General features: G+C 36.3%; 14 protein-coding genes and 4 pseudogenes across 18 annotated transcripts, besides 2 other annotated features; 8 read left to right on the forward strand and 10 right to left on the reverse strand.

The window, feature by feature from the left end:
* Positions 1-18,806: part of a mobile genetic element that runs on past the window's edge.
* On the forward strand, positions 270-984 carry TVAGG3_0227610 (uncharacterized protein; the record flags this gene model as incomplete). The annotated part of the gene is made up of 1 exon (XM_051227224.1): positions 270-984. A coding segment is annotated over one exon (715 nt), but the record flags the coding sequence as incomplete, so codon positions are not given.
* TVAGG3_0227620 lies at positions 1,812-2,404 on the forward strand (annotated as a pseudogene). Its single transcript has one exon. A coding segment is annotated over exon 1 (593 nt).
* TVAGG3_0227630 (uncharacterized protein) lies at positions 2,411-2,670 on the reverse strand (the record flags this gene model as incomplete). The annotated part of the gene is made up of 1 exon (XM_051227225.1): positions 2,411-2,670. A coding segment is annotated over one exon (260 nt), but the record flags the coding sequence as incomplete, so codon positions are not given.
* TVAGG3_0227640 (uncharacterized protein) lies at positions 2,701-2,964 on the forward strand (the record flags this gene model as incomplete). The annotated part of the gene is made up of 1 exon (XM_051227226.1): positions 2,701-2,964. The coding sequence occupies one exon, from the start codon at positions 2,701-2,703 to the stop codon at positions 2,962-2,964; it is 264 nt and encodes an 87-aa protein (XP_051112212.1).
* Positions 3,014-3,723, reverse strand: TVAGG3_0227650 (cytochrome B-C1 complex subunit 6, mitochondrial family; the record flags this gene model as incomplete). Its single annotated transcript, XM_051227227.1, has 1 exon — positions 3,014-3,723. A coding segment is annotated over one exon (710 nt), but the record flags the coding sequence as incomplete, so codon positions are not given.
* Positions 5,149-5,731, forward strand: TVAGG3_0227660 (annotated as a pseudogene). Its single transcript has one exon. A coding segment is annotated over exon 1 (583 nt).
* Positions 6,359-6,845, forward strand: TVAGG3_0227670 (KilA, N-terminal/APSES-type HTH, DNA-binding family; the record flags this gene model as incomplete). The annotated part of the gene is made up of 1 exon (XM_051227228.1): positions 6,359-6,845. A coding segment is annotated over one exon (487 nt), but the record flags the coding sequence as incomplete, so codon positions are not given.
* Positions 6,962-7,252, forward strand: TVAGG3_0227680 (uncharacterized protein; the record flags this gene model as incomplete). The annotated part of the gene is made up of 1 exon (XM_051227229.1): positions 6,962-7,252. One exon carries the CDS (start codon positions 6,962-6,964, stop codon positions 7,250-7,252), a length of 291 nt encoding a protein of 96 aa, XP_051112215.1.
* Positions 7,269-7,964, reverse strand: TVAGG3_0227690 (protein of unknown function, DUF4106 family; the record flags this gene model as incomplete). The annotated part of the gene is made up of 1 exon (XM_051227230.1): positions 7,269-7,964. The coding sequence occupies one exon, from the start codon at positions 7,962-7,964 to the stop codon at positions 7,269-7,271; it is 696 nt and encodes a 231-aa protein (XP_051112216.1).
* Positions 8,180-8,640, forward strand: TVAGG3_0227700 (annotated as a pseudogene). The gene has a single exon. A coding segment is annotated over exon 1 (461 nt).
* TVAGG3_0227710 (protein of unknown function, DUF4108 family) lies at positions 8,657-9,076 on the reverse strand (the record flags this gene model as incomplete). The annotated part of the gene is made up of 1 exon (XM_051227231.1): positions 8,657-9,076. One exon carries the CDS (start codon positions 9,074-9,076, stop codon positions 8,657-8,659), a length of 420 nt encoding a protein of 139 aa, XP_051112217.1.
* TVAGG3_0227720 (uncharacterized protein) lies at positions 10,379-11,185 on the reverse strand (the record flags this gene model as incomplete). The annotated part of the gene is made up of 1 exon (XM_051227232.1): positions 10,379-11,185. The coding sequence occupies one exon, from the start codon at positions 11,183-11,185 to the stop codon at positions 10,379-10,381; it is 807 nt and encodes a 268-aa protein (XP_051112218.1).
* Positions 11,434-11,970, reverse strand: TVAGG3_0227730 (protein of unknown function, DUF4106 family; the record flags this gene model as incomplete). Its single annotated transcript, XM_051227233.1, has 1 exon — positions 11,434-11,970. The coding sequence occupies one exon, from the start codon at positions 11,968-11,970 to the stop codon at positions 11,434-11,436; it is 537 nt and encodes a 178-aa protein (XP_051112219.1).
* Positions 13,056-13,957, reverse strand: TVAGG3_0227740 (protein of unknown function, DUF4106 family; the record flags this gene model as incomplete). The annotated part of the gene is made up of 1 exon (XM_051227234.1): positions 13,056-13,957. A coding segment is annotated over one exon (902 nt), but the record flags the coding sequence as incomplete, so codon positions are not given.
* TVAGG3_0227750 (protein of unknown function, DUF4106 family) lies at positions 14,111-15,553 on the reverse strand (the record flags this gene model as incomplete). The annotated part of the gene is made up of 1 exon (XM_051227235.1): positions 14,111-15,553. One exon carries the CDS (start codon positions 15,551-15,553, stop codon positions 14,111-14,113), a length of 1,443 nt encoding a protein of 480 aa, XP_051112221.1.
* Positions 15,572-17,430, reverse strand: TVAGG3_0227760 (annotated as a pseudogene). The gene has a single exon. A coding segment is annotated over exon 1 (1,859 nt).
* On the forward strand, positions 17,728-18,714 carry TVAGG3_0227770 (uncharacterized protein; the record flags this gene model as incomplete). Its single annotated transcript, XM_001324460.2, has 1 exon — positions 17,728-18,714. One exon carries the CDS (start codon positions 17,728-17,730, stop codon positions 18,712-18,714), a length of 987 nt encoding a protein of 328 aa, XP_001324495.2.
* Positions 18,715-18,806: a terminal%2Cinverted (terminal inverted repeat of Maverick-3 transposon ID:TVAGG3_0227420).
* Positions 18,807-19,140: 334 nt separating this feature from the next.
* On the reverse strand, positions 19,141-19,590 carry TVAGG3_0227780 (spliceosomal snRNP assembly; the record flags this gene model as incomplete). The annotated part of the gene is made up of 1 exon (XM_001324461.1): positions 19,248-19,583. One exon carries the CDS (start codon positions 19,581-19,583, stop codon positions 19,248-19,250), a length of 336 nt encoding a protein of 111 aa, XP_001324496.1.
* Between the last annotated feature and the right edge of the window lie 955 nt (positions 19,591-20,545).

Consider the following 20,545-nt stretch of genomic DNA (forward strand, 5'->3'; position numbering starts at 1 on the left):
TTCCTGCAGGTGAAGTAAAGTCAGAGGAACCGAAAAGTGACGAAAAACCGATAGAAGAAGAGAAACCAAAAACTGAAGATAAACCAAAAACTGAAGATAAACCAAAAACTGAAGATAAACCAAAACCAAAGTTTAGTTTCCAAACTAAACCAAGTCAACCTTCATTAGCTGGTATGGGTTGGCGTCAAAGACTTATGGCAGCAGGCGGTTATGTTAAGTAAAGAAAAAAAAACATTTTTTTTATTTTTATAAAAATGCCCCCATATAGAATGGATAGAAAATCTGCTAGAATAAAAGCAGAGTTGCAAAGATATGGTTGGAGAGTTTCGAAGAATTTTAAATATAGGAAGGGAAGACCCATAAAAGTCTATGACAAACTGGCTGGTCTTCGCTACGAAATGGATTTGGAAACAGCACGTGCAAATTATCCAAACAGACTAGAGAGGTTAGAAGAAGAACGTCTTATGAACATGCCTTTCGATGTTAGTGAACCTCAAGTTGAAGGACACGACGGCTTTGCCAGATTCTACTGGAAACATGACGAACAATTGCATCCTTTGAGAAGGAAAAAGGAAAAGGTGAAGACACATGCTCCCATGGAAAGAACAAGATATGCATATGAAAAGTATCGTGAAGTTAGAAGTCAAATTACATCTGGTCGAACCTTTACAGTAAACCTTGACGAAGGAAAGAACAAAGAAGGCTTCATGGGAGTACTTGCTGCCATACAAGACGGAAATAAGAAAGGACACAATCTCAGATTGACCATAACGGATTTGGATGGTCACATTTACTATGCAAATGGCAATGAACAAACAGCTGCAAAACTTCTTGACGCTTTCAAGACTACAAAGAGAGAACAAATGGTTGACTCCGACTCAGACATTTTGAATGCAATTGAAGGAATTGCAAGTGTCAAGTTCGAATGGTACCAACCTAACCCTCAAGCAGTCAGACAACATGCTGGATACTTTCCGTTCATAAATAAGTCTGACATTGACTTGACAAGGTATGGAATTTACAATTCAATTGAAACAATTGTCAATGAACCTTGCATTCTTACATGTCTCAGGAACTCTGGTCTTGTTACAGATGAGAAGATGAAGTATCTTGAGTCATGTGTGAAGACAAGGTACATTCTCAGAGGTCAATTGGCAAAAATTGCACCGTTGGCAAATGTCAATATCCGAGTCAACATACTACAGCTAAAGGTTCTTCACATGACGACTATGTTGTTGAGTTCAATTACCATGGTTGAAGATTGCAATTGTCCACAACCACTTCATGTTGAACGAAAGTCTTACAAACCCATTGTTCGGAAAAGGCAAGTGCAACATTGTCAGAGCTGTAAACATTCTTTTCGAGAAAGGTTTGTTGGAACCAATTCCAGATGACAAGCTGACAGAAACTTTTGTACCAAAAGACGAAACAAACTTTTCATTGTTAGCAAGACCAAAAGTTGTTCCAGACAAAGTTCTAGTACAAAAGAAGTACACAATTCCAAAAGGAGTTGGATTGTTCGGATACCAACCTGAACCAGAAGAACTTCCAATGAGGTTGCAAGAACTTCAAGATGCTATAAACAAACTTCCATTGAGACATCCAATTGACGTCAAATTGTATTGGAGAGCATCTGAGTTAGGTCAGAAGGTTTTATATGAAACAGGTTGCTTCGACGATGTTTATGAGATAAAGGAGAAGTTTCTCAGAAGATAAGAGACTCACTTGAATTTCCACAAACTGGACCAATTGGTTGCGACAAGTTCGACTCAAACGAAAAGATATACTATGTCGACCTTAACGCTGCATACATGAGGTTTGTCCAATATATTCCGACTGGAATTCCAAACGAAGATGGTGAGTTCCCGGGAAGGAACTATACAGTTGGAAAAGTCATACAACAACTGTATGATATTAGGAAAGCTTCAAACCCCAAACTTGCAATGACACTCAAATTGCTTATGAATTCGACATGGGGATATTCCATTAAGAAACCTCAAGAGATGAAGAGTAAACATTATGAGAAGGTCGACAACTTTGTTGAAAGGTTTTCTCCTTTTGTTTTGAAGTACGAATTCACTCAAGGTCAAAGTGGCTTAGTAACCACATTAAAACCTATTGTCGAACATTGGTCTTACCCTCAGTTCGCAAAGGCAGTCCTTGACAACTACAACAAAAATTCTTCTCCGAAGTCAAATCCAAAGTGAAGGTTTACTATGAGAACATTGACGCACTCATGACGAACGAAGAAGGATACAACAAACTCATTGAAATGGGAATGGTCGGTGAAAAGATGGGTCAATTCAAATTGGACAAAATTTTCACCGAAGTTCATGTCCTCTCCAAGCGTAAGTACTGGGGCATACTTGAAGACGGCACAAAAATAAAACATTGCATGAAATAAAAATTTTTATTCGAATTTGAATTAAAATGTGGGAATTCTTGGAACGGGAAAGGCTTATTTACTTGAGGAACAGGTAAAGGTGGTGGAGGTGGAGGTGGTGGCAACCAGTCCATTTTATATTCCTTCCTAGCTAATTTCCGTTTAATTTCATGGTCGCCCTCGGAGTCTTTGAATCGGACAGGTCGAGTTACACCATTCTTGGTCTCAAACTCATATATAACCTGTTTGTCTGTATTTTCGTCGACTATGGCACGAGACACAAACATTGACCAAACGGACAAAAAGTGTCATTTCGGATGGTCAAGCAGCCAATCGCATTCGAGCACTTCGAAGAAGCCTTACGTTCCAAGGGAGAGGGTGTCTGGTGCAAGGCAGAGGTCATGAAACTCTACGAGCAGTACATCCTCAATGCCTGGGAGGACAAATCGTCCTTGGATTGGCAATTCTACCAACTCCTCTGGGACGACCTCCTACGCAACTGGGATAACGAAAGAGCCCAATTCAAAGGTCGGGAACTAATTTTGCAAATTACCCTTAATTTAACATACTTATCCAAATAAACACCTAAATTTACTTGGGGTTTCCCCCTAAAATAAAATTTTTTTACTCTTAGAACCACTCGAGGTTCTCCTTACGGTTGTTGAGCTTGTCACCGTCAATGTGTCTGACCCTCGTCTTCTTGTATGGATTTGGAACCCATTGCATACCGACAAGCCTTCCATGGAAATTGAACCGTAATTCCGAAGGTTAAGGTTCAAGTGTCCCAAGTTGTTGAGGACTGGGGTAAGAACCTTGCCTGTCTCCTTGTTCCGGATTTGGTATGGGTAGGGTTGGGAAATTTCGTAAGCGTCATCGGCAACAAGGGTTGCCCAAACTTCCTCTTCTTCGTGTTTCTCTTCTTCATCTTCTTCCTCTTCTTCTTCGTGTTTCTTTTCTTCCTCTTCTTCCTCGACAATTCCTTCTTCAATTTGGTACTCACGAAGTACGGTGTTGCATGTTCTGTCCTTTCCGAGTACCTTCCAGATGGCGTCTATCTCTTCGAAGAAACGGTAGATGAGTCGGGCAAGGTTTTGGTTCTCTATGTTGTATTGGCGCAAGGTTTCCGCGAAATCGTTCAGGACTTTCTTATTGGAAGCTTGGTTCGTGAGGACTTCGACTTTGAGATTGGTTATCTCTTCCATAAGACTACTTTGGAAAGTCTTAATGGTGTTTGACAGATGAGCGTTCAATTGGACAATTTGAAGTTGAACTGGGCGCTTGTCTGGCAACCTTGAAAGGACATCTGCCATTGAGTTTGGCTTCGGTGCTTGTTCGGACATCGAAAAAATGAAGTGGTTTGAGAATGACGGTTTTACTTCAAAAAGCTTGTTATGACAGTTATGTCATACAACAAGTTTAATAATATCTTGTTCTTCTTCTGAACGTTTGTTGTCTCTTCCGATAAAGTTTCGAACATGAGAACCAAAAAACGTTTTTTGAGATTGCGGAAGAGTTCAGGCAAACGTTCATATTCCGGATATGTTGGGAGCAGTTCGAAACATCTGAGCTGACTTTCGGACAAAATTGGGACAATGTCAACAAATTCATCTTTGGTCGGACTGCTTGAAGGTAAGTCCCTTACATGTAAGTAGCTCTGGTAAAGTCTTCTCATTTTCTGCTAACTTTTGGAGTATAGCTTCGTAGTTTAGAAGTTTTAATTTTAATTGTCTTATTCCACTCTTGACATCTAAAGGTAACTATCCATGAGGTCAAGAGTAAGCTTTGTGTAGCTTCTTTAAGTGGAGCTATCTGTTCCTTGACTTCTGCAATTTTGGTTGCAATGTGATTTGAGCTCCTTCAAGTTCGCCGTCTATGTCGTTCTCACGTCTTCAACGATGGCTTGAAACTCTTCATCGGTCCATTGAGATTGGTGTGGGACGAATTTAACTTGCTTCATTCAAAAAATGAAAAAAGAATGTTTTTACTCTAAACGTTAAGGTTTACTGAACTGGTTGGATGTCGCCTTCACAGGTTATGTAGAACGGCTGACCCGAGAAGTGAAGGAGACCCTTGAGAATTTGGCTCATTCTTGGGAAAGGGTTCTCTCTGTTTGGAAGTAGTATCCAAGGACGCTTTGCAAAGAACTTGAGAAGAGCTTCTTTCTTTGCTTGCTTTATGTCGTCGTAGGCTGTCCCGTCTGGTATTTGAATTGGAATTCCAGTCGAAGTCTCGAGATTCAAGGCAGCCCTTCCCGTTATCCAACCATTAACAAGCTTGCCTTTTACATTCTGCCTGAGGAAGTCTTTAACAAGCTCGTTAATTTCAATTAGGTAAATTGCCTCGTCGGTAGGTTCGACCTCGACCATTGCTACTGTCAGAAAAAGTACTGCTACTGTCAGAAAAAGTACTGCTACTGTCAGTAAAAGTACTGCTACTGTCAGTAAAAGTACTGCTACTGTCAGTAAAAGTACTGCTACTGTCAGTAAAAAGGAAAATTTGAGAGGGTTTTCGACGATAAAGTACTGCTACTGTCAGTAAAAGTACTGCTACTGTCAGTAAAAGTACTGCTACTGTCAGAAAAAGTACTGCTACTGTCAGTAAAAGTACTGCTACTGTCAGAAAAAGTACTGCTACTGTCAGTAAAAGTACTGCTACTGTCAGAAAAAGTACTGCTACTGTCAGTAAAAGTACTGCTACTGTCAGTAGCAGTACTGCTAGTAGCAGAGATTTTTATCGTTGTGGTCCGACGGTTAAGCCACAAACGAATGTCCGACGTCCCACCAACCGAGTCCATTCCCAAACCAGAGGAACCTAAAGAACCACAACAGTCTCCTCAGCAACCTCAGTTCCAGCAAGTCGTCCACCAAATTACTACCAATTTCCACTCAAGGTTACTACCAATTTCCACTACAAGGCTTCCCGAACTACCCTCCTCAGCCTATGCCTTACTTCCCAACCCTTGGATGTTCCAGCAAGCTCCACCCAGCAATTCCAATCTCAATCCAAATCGAAGAGAGACCAAAGAGTTCGAAGAAGGTCTGAACCGTTTACGCAAAGATTATGCCACAGCCCCTATGGAAGATGACAGGCTTTCAGTCTCTTCCCTCAAATCGACCGATTCGACTCGTACCACAGATTCAGTCGTGACCGTGAAGACTACCTCAAGCAGTCTGAGAGACTCTTCATCCTACAATCATTTACAGTTGGAGCTCTCAAGAACATGCGCAATTACGAAGGTCAGACACCAGCTGGAGACCGCAAAACAGACGTACTCGCAAGAGCCGTCCAGCTCGTCAAAACAAAGACTGAGATAGTCGACTTCATTCTTGCAGCTTGCCATACAAGTAAAAAATAAACAATTACGAGTTAAACTTTTTATTCTTTCTTTTCTGAGTTGTTTAGAGCTGGTTTCTCTTGTAGGAACCTTTCGTACTCTTCCATGGTCATTGTAATTGCGAATTTTGTACGCAATTCCAGGTTCGTTGTTTTTGAACCTGATGTATGTAACGCTTCCATCCTCCTCAGGGAAGTAAGCTGCTAATCTGACCAAGTTTTCTCGGTGACTCGGAGCTCATAAAAATGTCACTTTTTAAATGTTAAGTTTTTAGTCTTATTTTACCCTTTGTTTACCCTTTGTTTGTCAAGGTAGTATTGGAGTTGCAATTTCTCCAAATTCTCTGTGTCGGAGTTCTTAGCATTTTCCAAGGTGTACCTGGAGAACTCAAAGAAGTTGTCAAGAAGATACTGCCATGCTGCTCTTCTGAGTTCGTCGGTATTTTTGGAAGTGTTTGCACCCTTCGAGTCTTCGGACATGAAAAAATGACACTTTTTCATTATATAACTGTTATTTTTTGACGAAGTGAACTTTGACACTTCGTAAAAAAAATCCCTGAAATCATATCTTTTATACAAAATAGAAAAAATAAAGTTAGTTTTATTTTTATTTATTTTTTTATTTTGTATGTAAAGACAGATATGTCAACATCAGAGAACACAACAACAGTTATAGTCCATGAAGCTATAAATAAAGAATATGAGTGGGTTCAGTTTAACAAACAACTCCGTCTCATTCGTTCGGTCAAAGACGATATGTACCAAATGCAAAGTATTTTGACAGCATGTTTTGCTCCAGATACTAAGCTTCCTAAAGACTGGTTTAGGAACCAAAGCACACAAGAACTTTTGAGCGAAGCACAGCGAGACATACTTTTTTCTGAAAACAGTGAAGAACAGCGAGTAGGTAAAAAAACCCAGTCGCCAAAACTCTATGAAAACAGTGAAGAACAGCGAGTAAGTAAAAAACCCCAGTCGCCAAAACTCTATGAAAATCGTGAAAAATTGCCAAACGGTTTGAGAGGATATTATGTACATAGACTTCTTGTAAATGCTGTTGCAATGTGGGCTTCGCCTCGTTATGCATGGCATGTTTACAGACTTCTTGACGAAATTCATAGACAAGAACGTGAAGAGCTAGAGAACAAGCTTGAAGCAAAAGACAAAAGCATTCAGAAAAGAATACCACGTTCGGTACCAAAAGGAAAGGAAAAGAACTATAAGTATATGATTTATACTGAAGAGATGGAAAATGAAGAAGATAAAGATATGGTTATGTTGCATTTAGTCAGAAGAAACAACAAAAGCTTTTACGACCTTGCTAAGATTTACAAATCTGACAGAAATTGGTTCTATCGCGAAAACTTACCGATTTCAATGACCCCAAATGAAGATGTGAAACAAATAGTTCAAGATACGTTACCTCAAACACACTATGATATGAAAGGTTGTACAATACTTACATTCAAAGAAGATTTGCCATTGTTAAAGGAAAAAATAACAGAGTATTTTGACAACTTCAAACAAGTAGAGTAAATGAACCATTTATTTTTCAAGCTTGACTTTTTACAATTTGAACTTTGTTTGCGTAGATATGAATTCTGAAAGAAGTATGAGGGTCTTGTATGACTTTGTACTTCTCCCATAGTTCATGTCTGTCAAACTTACCTGCCATGGACTCTTTCATAAGTTCCATGAAATCGTCTTCGGACAATCCGGGGAAAAGTATAATGTCAGTAAGTATTCTTTTAACATCCTTACTTAAACTCTTTGCTGTCTGTACACAAATGACAACTGAGATGTTAAAGTGTCTGAGCTTCTTAAGAATTCGACACATATCTTGTTCTCTATTCTTTAACAAAGGATGAGAAGCAAAGTCATCTAAGATAAGAAGACATCTATGAGGGTAAGTCTTCCAATCGTAAGATTGCAATTTCTTCGAAATGTATTCTATCTCTTTCTGTTTGTTTCTGAAGTGTTTCTTCTCTAATATTCTCTGCATTTCCTCATTTGGGTCTTTAAACTTCGAATTTATATACTCATTTATAGCATTATACTTCAAAACTCTTCTTTGGTACTTCTTTATCCAATCCAACAACTCAGTATCCTTTATACATACTAACTTAGACTTCTTTATAATATCTTTGAACGAATTGACGGTTTGGTCAAATTGACCAGAAGTACTACAAATAACAACTAACTCATAGAATGGGTTCTTCTCATCTAGTTCTTGTTGTTGTGCAGCCATTTTAAGATAAGTGAAAGTCTTACCCGACCCAGGTGGTGCAATTAGACCTGTTATACCATTCTGAGCAAATAAGAACTTGTCATGTATAGGCTTTATCTGAGCATTTTCTAATTTCCTCTTGTTCTTTTTAAAACATTCTCAAATTTCTTGTCAATGTCAGCAAACTTTTTTTCTAACATATTTTTAGAAAAATTAAAATTTTTATCTTTTAGAAAATGTCTAGCGATTTCGCTATCTATATTCGAGACAAGCTTTTCGACAGCAAAACATCTGTCGACCATAAAATCTTACATAGTGTAAACAAGAAAGGTGAATTTGTTCTAAAGTTCTGTTTCTGGGAATATGACAAGAACCATAAAACATTACAGAGCAGTCTTAAAATTTGTCAATGACAGACTTGTTGACAGAGATGACGCCGATTGGAAAGATGAAGTCCAACAAAAGTTCTTAGAATGCAAAGAAGACACATGCGCTGTTCTTGAAGATGAAATAGAAAACAGAATAGATGAGCTATTAAAGGACAAAGAACTTTTACATAAATATGGTTGCGAAATTTGACATAACTCCACCAGAGAAGAAGAAGAGAGAAAGAAAAGAAAGAAGAAAGAAGAAGAAAGTAGAAGAAGAGAAGAAAGAACCTGAACCAGTTCCAGAGAAAAAGAAATTTGACATGTAAAAATAAAATTTTATTTTTAGAACATTTCTGGGTCAATGTCAATGTTCTCTTCCTCTTTAGGAGCAAACACTGGCTTAGACTCTAAAATCTTTTTACCCAATTTACCTTGAACTTCAACTATCTTAGACTCATAATATTCATAGTCGTCTGCTTTCTTTGGTTCATAAGGTATAACAAGTTTGTATGCTTTGCCTTCTTTAAGGTTTGAAAACCTTCTGTCAAAACTTTCTTTGACTGCTAACGAACCTTCTATGTCTAAGTCTTCAAATTTCGCACCATTTTTAGTCACAATAGCAAACTTAACTGGTTCGATGTTCCAAACTTTGCTGAATGAAGACTTTTCAAAATGGTAGAAGTAAACATTCAAATATGTGAATGGGTCTAGTTCTTCTTTAAGTCCTGACATGTACTTGTTTACTGAAATATATTTTGCCATCTTTTCTATCGGATAAAAAAATATTTTTTTTTAAAATTTACTCATAAAAAATTTTCTTTGTATATACACCATTCTGTACGTCTAAAAGACTTTTGACATTTGCCAAGAATGTTCGTTTAGACGCTGTCATATAACCATATTCTTGACAATATTGTTTATACGAATCGTACAATGACCTTTCATCTAAACACTCAAAGTCAGTTTCATCTATGAACAGTTCATATACACTCTTGTTTGCTTCTAACAATGTTTGTCTCTCTTCGGTATGTGGAATTTGTCTTGGATTGAACTTTGAAATATCTAATGTCATAAAATATGAGAACAAGTGGTTGTAAAAGTCAGATGTCAAATATTCTGACAAAGCGTCAAAATATTCTGTATCTTGCATATGAGAATCTGACGTTCTGACAACTACATATCTTCTGTCAGAACTTTCTAATTTCATCGGAACAGCATTGTTTGAAACCATAATGAAGTTTGCAACATTTTCACAAACTCTTTGGTCTTTATACTTTCTTTCAACAACTCCAACTTTATCTGTTATAAGACTCTTCAAAGCATCTGAGTTTAAAACTTTTGTTGTATCTATACTTTGAAGTTCGTTACATACTATAAGTTTCATATTCTCAATTGAAGAGTTAAACTTGCCACAGATGTTTTCTAAGTTTGTCATATTAGGGTTCGAATAGCCCTCTAACAGTTTGCACAAAATATCTGTAAAGAATGTGTTCTTACCAGTTCCTTGTTTTCCAATTATAATGAGAGCAGTTTCATTTTTAGCACTTGGATGTTGTAAGATGTTTGCAAACCAACATAAGATATACTCATAGACTCTTTCGTTTCCATTGCATATAATTTCTTTGACATGGTCTAACCAAGCTTCTATAATATTTTCTTTCCATTCTACTTGTTCGTATTTATATCCAGTGAAGATAGAATAGAAGTTTGGAGAAGGTGTATAGAACTTTATACCTCGAACTGAAAAATCTTCTAACTTTGACAATAAGATATCCCAAGCATCTAACATCTTCATTCCAACTTGTACAACTTTTATTTTCTTAAGTTTCTGTCTACATTCTTGTTCAGACACTATTGTCGCTTTAGGTTTGTTAAAGACAACATCCCATTCTTTCATGACATAACATTCTGGGGCAGAGTCAACATAAATGACTAAACGTTTCAAATTCTCGACTGCTTTGTTATAGTCTCGAAATGGACACATATTTCTGAATGCTTGGAAGTCATAAAAATCTGAAACATCTATTCTGTACATTTTTATAAAAATAAAAAAAATATTTTTTTTTATTCTTGACTTTGTTGTTGCATTTGTTGCATTTGTTGCATTTGTTGTTCTTGAGCTATTTGTTGTTGAAGTTGTTCTTGTAATACAATACTTTCACCAGTTGCATCTTCCAATTCGAAACTTTCTGCCGTCATTGACAAATACATAGGACATAAAAGTTTTACAGGAACAAAGTTTGCGTCAACTAATGTCAACGTTATACTTGCCAAAGTGTTTGAGTTCACTAAGGTTGAAAATTCTGCATTCGAATGAACAATAGGCAAACCAGCAGAGAAAGTATTGTTTATACGCATAAGTATCTTTTGGTCATAATAGTTTCTGTCGACATTCGAATAGCACTTTGAACCTAAGTTTGAAACAATATATAAGATTGGTGTGCTTAATGTCAATGGAATAGACATTCCTTGTATGACACCTTTTCCTGTTATAGGAAACTGTTGGTAGTAAAAACCAGATATAAGTTTTGTATTATAGCTCATGTTGTTTATAGTAAACTCAGTCGGACATCCAAACATAACGAAACCTGCTCTAGTTGCAGCACATGTTACACCCGTCCTTAAAGTATTAAATAAGTCAACAAAACCTGTTGGTGGTATATCTGAGTAAGTATCTTCAAAGGAGTATTTTTTACCATTCACAACAATAAAGTCTTCTGGTGTCAAAAGAGCAAAACAGGCTTTAGTCGTCATTGTGTTTAAAGTTAGTTTACAATATCGTCCTTGAGGACTTTGTAAGTTTGTTGTTATAGAATTATATGACTCAGGGTTTTTAGTCGTAATAGTATAAACCATTATATCTTCTGCCATTTATATATATTTTAAAAGTTTTTCTGAAAGTGGAGAAGAACTTCATCTAAACTTTCACATGGCGTTTCTTGAAGTTCTCTGTCTAAGAAGTTCAAATATTTTGTAAAGACATAGAACTTTCCTTTGTCTACACGAACAAACAAAACAGGGTCTTTCATATCGTTCAAAAGTGTGTAAAGTCCTTTATATGAAATAAAGTCTATATTATTTTTCTTCAAACATCTTTCAAGAAGTTTTGACATTTTTACTTAGCAAATAAATTTTAATGAAATGTTGTGGTCGTCAAATATTTTTATGACGTCTGGGAAACTATACTTTAAGTTCAACGTTTCACCTCCTTTCATAACGTATATCTTGTCAATGACATTATATGAAACACCACAGCAACTAATGTCGGGTTCTATTTCTTTGATGTTTATATCGTCTGCCTCTGTCAAAAGTTTCAATAGTTCTTTCAAAACTTCATGAGGTGCAATGACATATGAGTTCACTTTTACAGGGTTGTGTTCGACCAAGTTTAACATTATACTTAAAGCTTGACAAATCTTCTCCTGAGTTTGAAGTTTGTCTTTCAGTTGTTGGTAGTCGTTTCGAATATCTGCAACAGAACTTAAGTCTCTGCTAACTTCAGGATATGTTGGTTGTTCTTTTACAGGAACAATTGTTATACCATCTTCGTCTTCGTATGGTTTCCCCACTTCAACATCTCTGTCTTTGACATTGACAACAACACTTTGACTGTTTGTTTGAGTTGGTGAATTTAACTTCACATCTGCCACCGCCATTAAACCTTTTGAAACACTTACGCTTCTATTTTTCGGAAATGACATTTTACTTAGAATAAAAAGATGGACGTATTCGGATATCTTATTGAATTGAAGCAGAACAAAGTTTATATACTCACAAACAATACAAATACATTGACAGAATAGTTCTTTATCTAACAAACAATGGAAAATGTTTATAGAATAGCAGTCTTTGCTGAACCTAAATATTTTCATAAAGCAAAGAAAGTTGGTATAACTGAAATGGTGAAAGTTCTTGAAGCAGACAAAAATATAACTTCAAAACTTACAGATATTTCTAAAGGAAAGTTTATCTTACAATATTATGTCAAAACTGGCGTACTGTCAATATTTGACGGAGAGAAGTCAGTTCAAGAACAACTTACTGACCTGCTGCCAAAATCTGCTCGATGGAAGCTGTCGTTATGCCAATCTGAGGAGCCCCAGCAGGTTTCATCGAACGAATCTTCAAAAGAGCATCTTCCGTGAAAAGTGCTATTGGTTTTGTAAACTTCTTTGCTCTCAGTTCATCTGGACCGTCTCTGTCACCAGTATATTGTATTTGACACTGTACCAACAGTTGAAATACCACCCATAAAGTCTTCTGAGTCAGCAAATGGAATGCCAAGCCAAAAGTTTGAACGGTCTCCATTTGTATATTGAGTTTTTTGACCTCCTGTATGAGTCCATACTTTCACATATGGCATAATAGAACTTTGCATTTCAGGGTTAATGGTTGTTGTGAAGTTGTTGTTAAAGTTCATAGCATCTAATGTCAAGTTGTATGACCTCATATCCTCAACTGTAGAATATTCTTCTCTTGGATAATATTTGCCATCTATGTTTATATGATATTTAATACCCGGGTTGTAGAAACAAGAATAGTCATTTATAGTTCGTCTGAACAGTACAAACATAGTATCTGCATGTTTCATTGCAGTTGTTAAGGCAATATCTGTTCTTGCACCTGGTCAGCACTTTGGTTTCCAACTTCACCTGCAAAGTCTTTGACAGATATTTGGTGTATAGGGAACATAAGTGGAACTGCAATATATTTGGCAGCTAAAGCATTTGAAATATCTGGGTCCAACATATAGACTGCAAGTCTGCTTTCTATTCTCTTGCATTCAAATTTTTCGCATGTAAACTTAACTGGGTCCCAAGCAGTTCCAGCAGCATTGAAATAATAGTTTACTTCATTGTTGAAGTTTGAGAAACCAAAGTCTAAGTCAACTTTGTCTTTGCAAAAGTCACAGAACTTGGCTCCACCAGTTCCAGCTACAGTAATGCTGAATGGGTCTTGTGTTGGTGCAATGACTAAGTTATTTTTGCTTGGAGTAAGTTCAATAGAAATTTTTCCTGCCCAGTTTGGCAAGTATCTTAAAAACCTGAAGATGAGGAAAGATGACAAAGGAACTCTAAGTTTCAGTTTTACTTTAGTGGCAGCATTTCCATCTGAACCAGAAAGGTTAACATAAACTCCTGGAACGTTAGGGTCAAGTCTTCTTATTTTCTCAATATTTGCATACTGGTCTGTTTGTTCTCTAGCTTGTGGTTGTACTGAGTTTCTCAAAGCGAACCATTCATAGTTTGCCCATGTTACTGTTTGAACTAAGTCAGAGTTAGAATATATCTTATATCCCATGAAAACTTCTGGAGCATATTGGTATCCGACATAGAAAATTCCATTGCAACCTTTCTTGTCAGACAACTTGGCAGAAGGTTTTATTTCAATGTCTTGTTCCACGTATAAGAATGAGTTGTCAATAGAAATAATATGAAACCTGTCGCAAGCAATATCTACTGTTGTTGAAGAACCTTCTCCAAACTCACCTACGTTTCCATAAGAAACAGCAGTTGTATATTCGTAAGTTCCAGGAACTATTTCTGACCTTCTAATGGCATTGTCGCATTCGTTATACCATTCGGAAACATTTCCGTTCATGGCATCCAAAACTGTTGGCGTTATATTCTGAGCGGCGTACATTTCATATGGGTAAAAATATAGAATAGTTGGATTTATGTGTCATAATAGAACCCACTCGTACCAAGCTTTACTTTCTTCCTGACTGAGTTTTTAACTCTTCTTTTTCCTTCATTGCCACTACTTTCACTAGATGAAGTTACTTCTTCACTACTTTCACTTTGTTCTACTCTTCTTCTTTGGTGTCGCTTTTGGTAACTTGCCCTCTGCTTCAAGTTGTTGCATCTTTGCCTCATGTTCACCTAGTATGTTGTAAATTTCCCATGTCCTTTTTGCCTTTGGGCTCTGGTCGCCCATCTCAGGTAACCTATATCCTAGAAAGATTTTGTCATAGTTTGTATTTGAGTCGTCGCTTATTGTTTGCATGACTCTTTCCTGAGTTTCCGGTTCAAGCTCTTCAAACAGAGCTTGTCCATATGGAATAAGCTCGTTTCCAAATATATGTTTTTGTAGCCATTCTGGTTTTCTTTCCATGTTACCAATAATATCTTTTGTGAATGGGAAAGCTTTTACCCAATGTTTCAGTCTTGCGTCATTTATTTCTGTAGTTGGTTTTATTTTGTCAAGGAACATGTTTTTCAATACTAACATTTCATTTGGTACTGTCCATTTGAGTTTTCTTAAATATTCATCCCTTCTCGGTTCATTGTCTGCAAAGTAAGTTTTTATGACATTTTGTAAACTTTCGTTTGCAAGGTCATGTACAATAGGTTCTCTTCCTTCTATCTCCCTAACTTTCTTTCTAAACTCTTCACCAAATATACCATCTTTATGGTTCTGTGTAGTTCTTTGAGATAAATGTTCTAGAACGTCAGGTGTTATATTTCCTTCAGCCATGTTCATTTCATACTGGTCCAAAATATCTGCATGTTTCATATCTTTCAATGGCATTAAAGCCGCGCTGAAAATACCAGCTATATCTGGTTCACCATTCACTTCCATTGCGTCTACAACTTCTTGGAATTGTGGTTGTAAGTTTATGAACCACCTATCCGGATTAGCTTTATGACCCCATCTCATTGTAGTTCCATAGTCTGCAGAAACAAAAGTAGGTTTGTTTCCATATTGGTTAGGTTCTGAATGAACTTTAAACAATGTTTCATTTCTATATGTTTTGTTGAAATTTAACCTTTTATTTTCACCGAGTTCAGCCAAAGATTGAACGTTATATGGTCGTAAGTAAAAAGGATTGTTGTATTTGCGTACATTTTCTTTCAGTACTTCCATTCTATGCTGAATATTTTCATCTGATGTTGGAGTCTTTTGTATGTCGGCGAACATTTTTCGATATTCTTCTACTATGTCAGCTGAATTTTTCTTAGACTCTTGGAAAGATTCCATATTCTCCGCATACTCTTGTTGAGGGTCAAGATTTTTCGGCTGTTCCAAATCTTCATCTAGTTCTGTGAAGTTAGTTTCCAAAGGAGGGACTTGTTCGTTTCCTTCAGGCTCTTCTAGCTGTTGTTGCTGAACTATTTCTTCCATGTCTGGTTGTATCTGAACTTCTTCCTGTTGAGTTTCTTGTACCTCATCTGCTGGCATTTCATATATTCCGAGACCGTTTTTAAAAAGTTCCCTATCTAAGTCATCCGGACTCATAAACCTTTCTTCTTTCGTTCAGTCTCTATTTTTTACGCGTTTCATGAAGAGAGTTGAATTATCATTTAGCTCTGACACCAAATATCTCGGAGTAAATTCAGTCATGTCATTTGGATGATATGCTATTAAATCATATCCCTTAGCGAGCTTGTATTTTCCAGGTTTGAAATTATATCCCATTTGGTGCTGAACCATAAAGCTAAATAGGTTCGGGTCAGTATTTCCTTCCTTGAACTTTCTAATAGCTTCTTTATATCTGTCACTAAAGTCAAGAGTATCTGGGTAACCATAGTCTTCCTTAAGCATTTTTAAGAATTCTTGGTTTCCTTGTTCTCTACTTCTTTTATGTCCTTGCTCTGTTTGTGGTTGTTGCTGTGCAGTGTTTTGAACTGTTGGTTGTGGTGCAGTGTTTTGAACTGTTGGTTGTGGTGCAGTGTTTTGAACTGTTGGTTGTGGTGCAGTGTTTTGAACTGTTGGTTGTGGTGCAGTGTTTTGAACTGTTGGTTGTGGTGCAGTGTTTTGAACTGTTGGTTGTGGTGCTGGATTTTGAACTGTTGGTTGTTGTGTTGGTTTTGGTGCATGCCTGTGTCTGTGTCCATGTGACGATGTAAATGTTTTAGGTAGTCCTGGTGCAGGTGCTTCTCTTGGAGGGTTTGGTGGTATATAAGTTCCACTAGCTAGTATATAAGTTCCACCAGCTGGTATATAAGTTCCACCAGCTGGCACATATGTTCCATCTGCAGCATAATGTCCTACCTGACTTTTCGTTTTTAAGAAAGCATTTACTAGGTCTGTTTTGGTCTGTTGTAACTCTTTTTCTTGACTTTCCACAACAGTTGCTCTAACGGCGTCATAGGCACTTTGAACTGCCTGTCTCGTTGCTGCATCTGTTATTTTCGTCATATTTTGTGCTACTTCTCTTAACTCGTTGTCGAAACCTTCAGACTTCAGTTTCTTTCCAGATGAGAAGTCGTTCACTAGTTTCACCTTACTATGAAGAGCTTCGAAGGCGTTCTTAAAGTCAGCATTCATTAAAGCTTCATTTGAACTGTCTTCATCCGCTTGTATTTTTGTCCTTATTGACCCTATAAGTTGGGCTGCTTTAGCGTTGGCTTGGGCATCTAACCAGTCATTATTAGCTTTTATATATTCTGCGCTTTTCATTGCCTTTTGCATGGCTGCGTCGTTATTTTTACTTTCTTGTGCTAAGTTTTCATACTGTACGGTTTGGTTTTGCAACTGTAAAAGTTTTTCTGCCTTTACATTTGCTTCAACTTCTTTTTTATACTCATCGCTATCCATATATGTCTTCAGGGCTTTTTGTTTTATTTCTTCATCTTTCAGTACTTTATATTGAGTAGTATGGTTTTTCAAATTTATAACATCTTGTTCCATTTTTGCTACTTCTGCTGCTTTTTCTGACACTTTTTTCGCATATTCCTCTGTACTTAGTTCTTTCAGTTGTTCTTCTTTCTTCTTTTTCTCTACGTTTAACTCATTGAGTTTCTTTGTGTGTCTGTCATATTCTAGTTTCTTTTCGTTTTCACTTATTTGTTTCTGTATGTCTATGTTTGACTTTTTGACATCTGTTATTTGATTTTTGAGTGAACTCAAATTCATTTGACTTTGAGGGTTATAAGCTGTTCCGTCTGCAGCTCCACCATAGCCTGCCATTTTCGCTAAAAGTGCCGCTCTTAAACCTCCACTCTGTGCACCAATAACTCGGTTTAAAAGCATAGGGTTGCTTGACATTTGTTGCAACATAGTGGGGTCATTCATAATTTGTTGTTGCAACTGTTGTTGTGGTGTAGTTTTACTATTGGATGTTTCAATGCTCCCTTCCTCTTACGTATATTCTTACGTAGCTTACGTGGCATTTTAAGTGAAGTTAAAAAGCGGTTTTTGACAGATGTTTATATGACACTTTTGTTCAGCACAAAAAAGTCAACGGCGATGACTCTCAAAAACCGTTGTGCAAAAAGTTTTACCGTTGGACAAAAAAGCATATATAGAAAACAAAAAACGTTTATAGTTCATTCAATATTTGAGATGGAACGGTTTTCCAACGGTAACTATTAAATAAAATAAAAAAATAGAGGGGGTTACCGTTGACGAAAACGGTTCATCTCAAACTTTTCTATGAGTGGTCCGAAAAAAACAGTTCATTTTTCATAATGTACGCGTCTCGAACAGTGAAGCCCAATTCAATAGAATACTATCTCGAAAAACAAGAAGCTGACACTGCTATTCAGTCTTTAATACAGAACCAAGCTCAGGAGAACTCAAAAGACTCCCAATTCAAATCGACATCCAATTCGAAGCAATTAAAACTTGACTCGAATGTTTTAAAACCACAGCCCGCACGAACAAATACAGCTCTAAGAATAGACCAAAGAATACCGAACAAAGAGTTGAGGTCAAGATTGAAATTACAATCGGATGAGTATTTTTCCCTTAACAACCAGGGAAATACTCCATATAACCGTATCTACACAAATACCGTTAAAGAAAACATAACGGCATACACAAAACTCTGTCAATTGGTCCCCAACCAGGACCAATTGACGGACATTATATGTTCCTACCTTCCCATATTTGCTGAGTGTGTGGAAGGTAGGACATTGTTACAAGCTTGCTTACGTATGCCACCAAATCTCCGTCAACAATTTGCTCAAATTGTACATGAATTTAAAGCTTTTAACAACGGATACGATGAAGATGAAGTAGCAGATGAATTTGGGGAAGAAAAAACATTTTTCCCCTCATATAATACGCCTGCAACAGTATTTCCTACTAATGAATTTCACAACTATTGTGTCGTTCATTTAATTGTTGTGGATATGCCCACAGGTGAAGACATTCTCAGTGGTGACTTCATCGAAGTCTGTATCAATACAGAATTGGGAGAAGATGAGTTGCACAAATTCTCCAACGTCGAACATATATTCAAACCAGCACACCAACTCTTTATCGAAACTGAAATAACACTCACACAAAATATGTCCATCTCATTTAAATCCAAATCAGGACGTCCATACAGAATTTGGATGAACTACGTCCTCCTCCACTACGCCGACGATGACGAAGAAGAGGAAGAGGAGGAGGAGGAAGAAGAAGAGTCCTCCGAATTCACACCAGAAGACGAACAATTTTCCGAATAAAAACTTCATTTATACTAAACATCTTCGGGGCTAGAGGGCACGAAGTGCCTGGAAGCCCCACTACCTTTTTTTTTTTTTTTTTTTTTTTTGTTGCTCTGTACGAAATGAGATACAATATGTTGTTCAATATGTTTTAAAAATGAATGTTTCACGTTCAAGATTTTCAGATGATTTTAAAGGGTCAGTTTCATATTCTTCTGGATATATCTATTAAACTCTGAAACAACATAAAGACGGATAATGATACGTATATGCTACTGTAAAGTTAATTCAGAAAAATTTCATTTCTATCATAGAGAAAAAGTACTTTTAAGTGTTAAAAATTGAACAGTTGTACAATCAAGCTAGTTATCCAAAATACAAGCAATCTTTATCAACGGTTATATGAATAAAGTTTTCAATTATTAGTTGTGTAACGAAAAAGTGTAATAACAATTGTATTATTCATACAATACAGGATGCGTAAATTTATTCACTAATATATACATAATATCGTAACAAAATAAAAATAAATATAATTGTCTGAAGGAATGTTACCATTTCTTTTGTTGGAAAAGTATTGGCTTGCGATCCTTTTCTTCCTTTGCTTCTCCATGGCGCATTCTTGTTTTTGTTGGGCTATCATCGACAAGGAGTGTATCTAAGTTGAGTACATCAGGTAAAATAACATACCTTATAGATGCTCCACGAATTGTTAAATTTTCGAGACGTTTCTCCTCTTGACCTGGTGCTTTGATATGAACGAGACGAAGATGTGTGTTCATTGCTGAATCAACACCAACAACAGTTCCTTTGATTACTGTATTATCTTTCAGCTCAACAGTAACTGTTTCTCTTACGAGTTTACGAAGAAAATGAACAAGCTTCATTTTTTTAGAACAAAAAGTGACAAGGAAAAATATTAAATTGTCACTTTTGTAATAATAATAAAAAATGAATTCAAAGATTTTATATATTTTCCTAATCCTTGGCATATTTGAAGTATTCCATTTCTACTACATTACTGCTGACCAAGAAACTCAGCAAGAAATAACACTATCTTTATCATCAAAAACAAAATTTTTGCAACAAATATTCACATCTATTGAAGATTACGTTCTAAATACTTATTACTTAATTATAGAAGATGATGTCATCGAAATCAAAAAAGATCAAACTAAATGGAAACGAGATTTTAATCGTTTTGGATTATTTATTAAAGTTGTAACGATTCGCACATACAAAACAATTTTTAGTCTCCTAAAAGAGATCCTATACCCTATTCACATCATATATAGGATTATTCAATCTATATTGTTAACAACCTTGCGATTTATTATAATAACCTACAATTTCTTATGCATTTTCTCAACGCATATCATACTGTTTTTCTTAAAATTGATTGCTCGCATTGTACGCTTTGGATATAACATTATTGCATTAGTTTTCAATCAATTGGAGAATATAGTACTTTTGATGTCAAAGTCAAGCTAATTTTTAGCTTGTTTTGCTATTTAAAATTTATTTGTATGTTATTTTTGTAAACTATTTCTTATTGATATCTTTTGAATGCTTTTTCCCAAAAATTGTCACTCAAGCATAAATGATTCGAACTTGAGAAACTATTCAATGAACAAATTAAGATGATTAATCTAGATATTTCAAAATAATTGAATTTTCAATGTGAAAGAAACCAATCAATAACCAAATTCATTTTTTGGACTATAAAAAGGAGAAATCAATCTGTGCCTATATTTTAATCTGCGCGGTAACACTCATGTAGTTGCAATATCTTTTAGTAAGCAGATTTTTTGTGTGAAGTAAACATGTTAACATGTATGTATATGAGGAA

This window comes from Trichomonas vaginalis, chromosome IV (genome assembly GCF_026262505.1).
Source record: "Trichomonas vaginalis G3 chromosome IV, whole genome shotgun sequence".
In the NCBI taxonomy this organism is placed as follows: domain Eukaryota; phylum Parabasalia; order Trichomonadida; family Trichomonadidae; genus Trichomonas; species Trichomonas vaginalis.